The 6,224-nt window shown below is 49.4% G+C and overlaps 1 protein-coding gene across 2 annotated transcripts in view; it reads left to right on the top strand.

Annotated features, from left to right (window-relative positions):
• The first annotated feature begins 1,444 nt into the window (after positions 1–1,444).
• PHACTR4 (phosphatase and actin regulator 4) overlaps positions 1,445–6,224 on the top strand; it is a 32,284-nt gene continuing 27,504 nt past the window's right edge. Inside the window, exons 1-2 of one of the 2 annotated variants that reach the window (XM_054292348.1) lie at positions 1,501–1,531; positions 3,662–3,760. Coding sequence is in view for 1 of the 2 variants with exons in the window: in XM_054292345.1 (XP_054148320.1) it covers positions 1,516–1,531 (16 nt within the window). In the remaining variant the exon portion in view is untranslated. Of the gene's footprint in view, positions 1,532–3,661; positions 3,761–6,224 lie in introns of both variants that reach the window. The other variant, XM_054292345.1, reaches the window with a different exon arrangement.

The following is a 6,224-nucleotide window of genomic DNA, read 5'->3' as shown; positions in this document are numbered from 1 at the left end:
CAAAAACATGGGGGTGTGGCACTTGAGGACACGGGTTCGTGGTTGGACTTAATCATCTTAGAGGGCTTTTCCAGCTTGAATGGTTCTGTCGTTCATTCATTCCAGTTCTTGCAAGTGGTGTCCTTGATGCAACACGCGGATGCACCAAACCATGCATCCAAATGTGTGTGAAAGCTGTATTTTAACAGTGTTAATAGATTAGACTGGAGGGATTGAGGGTGTTTCCTGAGCAACTTGTGGCTGTCTGCCTCTGAAATCAAAACCTTCTGATGTTCTCGTTTGCTGCCTGTACGGATACTTGTTCCTTTTTCTAAGCTGTGTAAAGCTGTGATCCCCAATTGTGTTTTGGGGGTTTAATGGCTCTGTTGAGGTGTTTCCCCCTTCCATTCCGAGAACATCGCTGCGATGGAATTTGAGCTACATCAGAGAGATGTAGCCTGGAACGTGGTTGTCTGATCCAAAGAAGCGTTTTCCCCCACACAGCTGAGCAAAGCAAAGCTGAAAAGCCCCACTGGCAGAGCTTCCGTGGATGGTGTGCTGTGGTTGTCCCCGCTGACACTGCAGCCCTGGGGTGCTCTTGAACAAGCTGAGCACGTGCTGCACACTCAGCACGCTGTCACATGAAGATGACGAGCTGATGTGACGTTAAACTAAAGCCACCAAACTGTGCTTTGTGCTGGGGCCAAAGGGGATGAGTTGGCCCGGGCTTCATGACGAGAAGGTTAGGCAGAAGTGGGCTGTGGATAAAGGCTGGCTTCAACTCCTCAGCACTGGAACAACCTCATTTTGTAGTTCTTCCCTAGTCACCCCATGCTGTTCCTGCTGACATGTCCAGTTGTGGTGGTCTAAGTTTGAACTGCAAGATTTTGAGGACAGAACCTCCCTTTTTCTAAAATAATGAGCCTGTTTTTACTGTGCTGCAGAATCTGTCAAAATCAAGACACATTGTGATTTCCCCAAACTTAGTTCCCCTGGCATCTCATTTCAGAACTTGCTCCATAAAAAAAGTGTCTTTTCTACTAAAATCCTGGTTCCTTTTTTTTGTGTTCCCCCACCCCAGTATGTTTAGAAGTGCCTTCACGCTGTGTGACATCTGAAATACTTCCTGTGCACGTGCTGTGCTGCCTTTGCTAGATAAGCAGTAGGCTGTTCCCTTTTACAGCAGGCACATCCCTTCCTGAAGAGGCAGATGTGGAATGTTTTCCCTGGGAACAAATATTGCTGCCTTGTAATTATGTCACCTTAATTTTGTTTCTCTTTTCTTTCCATCACAGTATGTATGTGATTAGAAGCTTCTTACGCCTTCAATGAGGGGCGGCAATGTCACACTCTTCCTAGTTTGGGGCAGGATTTCTGCTCTGGGTTCCCTCCGCACTGGTTTTGTGTAGGCTGAGCAGAGCTGACAGAGAAATAAAACTAAATCTGAGCTTTGTTCTCACTTGGAATTTTAATTTGTGTGTTGACTTTGTTTCCTGTTTTTGTAGGAATTTCTCTGGACACTAGTGTACAAGAGGAATGGAGGAGAACGCCGGTGAGTACAGTCTTGGGTATCTCACCACAGATTATGGACCTGACCTGTCCTCCTTGGCTACGCATCATAAAGAACCTGATTGATTACTTTAAACTTGGTGTCTTCATTTCAAGTGTGGAAGGTGTTTAGGAAATAATGTAGTTTGGCAGATGCATCAGCTGCATTTGTACTGTGGTGTGCACCAGATCTGACTGAAGCTCTGTACACATGCAAGATCTTTTTTGGAATCTCCCATCTGTGAAACTTGGAATACTGGTCTCTTGGCTATCCCGAGTTCTTGAAAACAGGTAACATCCCCTTTCTTAATAAGGAAGAGGCCAGAAGCAATGAGCTGGTTTGAACAAGGCACATGGCAAGGCATAAAGGAGGATCAGCTTCTGGTTGTTCCTGTTGTTCTGTATTTATTCCTTTAGGCTGCTCTGTGTTGCAGAAGATACAGGATTTTTTTTTAAATTAAAATTTAAATCTCTTGCTTTAGGCAGTTTGTAGTGCTTGCCCTGAAGCAATCAAATTCATTGCTGGTAGGTTTAACTGATGCAAGGATATGGTTGGGACTAAAACTCACAGATTTTTTGCTTAGAGATTGCCTTGAAGAGCTCTTCCATCTGTTTGCCTAAAATGGCTACAAGAAAGGAGTTAAATGCCCATTTTTTCCCTGCCATTGACACGAGGTTTGCATGAAAGCTCTTGCCTGCACCATGGGAAACCAGTATCCACACAGCATATTGGCCCCACATCTTCTGGACTGTGACACTGCAGTTGGTGATTCTAACTCGTAAATAATATTTCTGGATTATTCTGTGCAGTCAGTGATGCCATCCTGAAAGCTTTGGGAATGGTTCTACTTGTCAGCAGGGCAGTATGCTTGGTGAGGCAGATGAAGGCCAGTTTTTGGGGCCCAGTGGCCTGGTTAGATCATCTGCGAGCCAAGAGCTCCTGCATAAATGTGCTTGTAGTCCTGGTGGCAAGAACTGCTGTGCCCCCTCTTTGTCAGGCTGTAAGGTGCACATTTGATCAGTGGTGATTGCTTTCCCTGCTGATTTGCTCGTGGCAAGCTAATTCCAAAAGATGGCTTGTGGAGGGGGTGGCAGGTGAAGCGAGCGTGGCACGGGCAGCTGAGGCTGGAGCAGTGCCTGGGGAGGTGGCAGCTCCTGCTCAGCCCTGGGACACAGCACAGCAGGGCCATTTCTCAGTCTCTAGGGCTTCAATTACTGGGATGGCTTTGAGCAACATCAAGGCCAGGCTGGATGAGGTTCTCAGCAACCTGGACTAATGGAAGGTGTCCCTGCCGCAGCAGGGGCTGGAGCAAGATATTCAAGAGATATTCAAGGTCCCTCCCATCCCCAGCCATTCTGTGGTCAGTGAGCTCTCCTCATTCACCAGGGCTGGGACTGTCACCAGCCACCTCTGTTCCCATCACAAAGCTTTGCGTCCCTTTTCACGGGCAGTTGAACCCCATTTTTTGGCTAGATCAGTGCGACACAGAGCTGGAGCCTTTTGAGATTTCTGAGAGTGCGTGTTTTGATGAGTGCCGGGATGTGAAAAGCTCTATGTTCTGTTTGTGTTTTGCCAACTTTACTGAAGTTACTTCCCCATTCCCTCTGAGCAACTTGAGCAGTGCCAGTTCAGCATGGAGGATCCGTCCTGGATCTTTGCATGCACAGACAATCCCCATGGCTGGTCACGAAGCTTTGCCTCCTTAGTGCTGGAAGCCAAGAGCCCTGTATTAAAGACAGAATAAAAATATGGATCTTTTATTATAATCTCCTTGAAATTCCTCTGCATTTATGGCTATTTGTTCTCCAAGTGCTAAGCTCAGGACTACTGGGTTGATCCCGGAGCTGAGGTAAGATGGAGCTGAGCTGAAGTCCAAGTCGGTGCCCTTTGTTCCCTTCAAGCCTGGTGCTGTGTGTGCATTGCTGTCCTTCCCTGGTTGGATATTAACTGCGCTCACAGTGCTGCATGGCTGCCGCTTGTTTGAGCTGGTGTGCTTGGAATGGCCGCTGGGAATGCACAGGGAAGCGTAAATCCTTCTGAGCTGTCAGCCTCCGCCAGCCACGGGTGGGTGGGGGAGCCTTCCTTGGCTCACTGCCCTGGCTAATTAAAAATGAAATTTGCTGTTGTCTTCAGATTTTAATTCGTGCTCATCCCTGAGGACGAGTGGAAGCCAGGTCTCCAGGCAGCTGCAGTGAAGTTTCAGAGCTGTCCATACATGGTATTCTAGAACAGGTACACAGCTTAAAATTTGCTCACGACCCTGCCTTGATGTGCACTAACTTGCAAGCAGGGAGAAAGGCAAATTCCTGCTGTTCCTTAGGCAGGTTACCAGAGTCTGGAACTGATCTCAGTGGAAAGCATTTGTCTTTTAAACAAGGAGCAGCACAGAGCATTTCCTTACCTACCTGAAAGCATTACTGGAAATAAGTCGAGTGCACTTGACAGGTTAGCAAAATACTTTGAGACATTGTCCTGACAGCCTTTTGTTCTTAAATTTGTTCTAGTTCTTAGTGTAATTAATGTACTGAGTGCTGTCAGAGTGCTTGGGGCACTCAATGGCATGTTGGTGCTGTTTTTCTGCCTGCTGTATTTGCAAGTAGTTCAGCTCAGCCATCCATCTAGTTAGCGTGGCATTTCTGAAAATTAATACCCAATAATTCCTCCCTGAACAAGTTGAGGAGGTGTCTGAAGTCTTGTGCCTTTCCCTCCTCGGCTACGAGCCAAATGTTTTACAGAGATTATTTGCTGACCTGCCAGAGACCTCGTAATGCTGTGACACCCCATTTTGAGTGACTTTTGAAGGTGGTCTTGTAGTTGTACCCATATCTCTGGCTGGGGGAAAGCAGAGGTTAATTCTGCTGGGTTTGTGCTTTCCTGGCTCAGCTGTGGATATGCTGGGATGGAGATGCCTCAGCCTCCAGGCTGGTTGGAGCAAGGCAGTGGCAAAGGTTGATGTTGAGTGACAAATGTCTTCCCTGGAATGCTTCATGACAGAATTGAACAATCTTATTCCTTGTGTGGAGAGATAAGACCTTGTAGGATATGCAGTCGATCCTCTGGGCAATTCAGGGTGATTTGCTGTGAAACAGTGAGTGTGGAGTTCCTGTGGCTCAGTTAGTAGGGCATGGAGCAGGGCAGTAGGTTTTCCAGAGTTTCTAGTTTTCCTTTCAACTTGTTGGACCTTAAATTCACCTTGCTCCTGGAACGTTGCCTGTAAATTCTGTCCAGGGATTTTAGTAGCTGATTTTACTGGGTTTGGGAGTAGAAGAGGCGCTTGCCTGGAACCAGGGACAAGCAGGTTTAGTATAAATGTGATTTTTGTTATTACTGTTTCTTCACACAGGAGCAATGTGTCCGGGTTGAGTGGTAAACCTGGTCTTTTAAAAACAAAATACCGAATGTTCTCATTGTCTTGCTGCCTTTGTGAGCTGTGGCTGCCAGTGTCAGCTGAGCTGTTGGCTGGACAAAGCTACTCCCAGGCGCTCAGGCTGGTCCCGAGGTGCAGTCCCAGTGTGAACATTTGGATGCTGTCACTGCTGACATCACCGCTTTATCTGCCTGGCTCTCCTTTGTCTTGGAAAGGAGCCCTGGCTCTGGCTGCTGAAGGTGTCTTTTGTTTCCTGAAACAAACAAGAAACCAGAGATACCAGGTGGCTTTTTTACAGGTTGGGCCCATCCAGCTGTGTGGAAGGAGTGGATAACCACGACTTGCTTAGGGAGAACATGGCTCTTCAACCCAGCCTGAGTTTGTCTCGCTTTGTGAAGCAGAGATTTTGAGATTTCAAAAGGATTCGCTGTCTGGGTTGTGATAAATTTGTCCGATAAATGTGCCCCCCAGGCTCCGGGGGCCGCAGAGCTGCACTGTGGCCGCCAGAGGGCGCCAGAGGGCCAAGGCAGGCCGGGCCGGAAGGGGGGCAGTGGGGACGGGACAGGGGGGCAGTGGGGACAGGGGGGCAGTGGGGACGGGACAGGGGGGCAGTGGGGACAGGGGGGCAGTGGGGACGGGACAGGGGGCCACTGGGAACGGGACAGGGGGGCAATGGGGACGGGACAGGGGGCAATGGGGACGGGACAGGGGGCCACTGGGGACGGGACAGGGGAGCAGTGGGGACGGGACAGGGGGGCAGTGGGGACGGGACAGGGGGCCACTGGGGACAGGACAGGGGGGCAGTGGGGACAGGACAGGGGGCAATGGGGACAGGGGGACAGCGGTGACAGCACGGGGGAACAGCTGCCCGCTGCCAGGGCCAGGCTTGGGTGCGGTGTTGGGGAGGAACCCATCCCTGTGAGGGAGGGGAGGCCCTGGCATAGGTTGTCCAGAGAAGCTGTGGCTGCCCCATCCCTGCAAGTGTTCTAGGCCAGGTTGAACAGGGCTTGGAGCACCCTGGCATAGTGGACTGTGGCCGGGAATGGAACGAGATGAGTTTGAAGGTCCCTTTCAACTCAAACCATTCTAGAATTTTGAGAATTGAATTTCTGTAGGAGATTTCCCCCCTCCTTCTCCTTTTTTTGGGGGGTAGAAGAGACAAACCATGACGGTGCAGCCAAGCAGTGGCTGTGGACACTGGCTTTCATAGGCAGTGCAGTGGGGTCTGATTTGGCACCATGTTAGGCTCAGTGCCAGCGTAGCAACACTGGTCTAATTGGTATAGCACAGCCTCCCACTGCACTTGAAAGGTAGAATTTAATAGTATTC

This window comes from Melozone crissalis, unplaced genomic scaffold (assembly GCF_028551555.1).
Source record: "Melozone crissalis strain CALT ecotype California unplaced genomic scaffold, PUWL_Pcris_2 ptg000108l_1, whole genome shotgun sequence".
NCBI classification, from domain to species: domain Eukaryota; kingdom Metazoa; phylum Chordata; class Aves; order Passeriformes; family Passerellidae; genus Melozone; species Melozone crissalis.
This window is presented reverse-complemented; position numbering and strand designations above follow the sequence as displayed.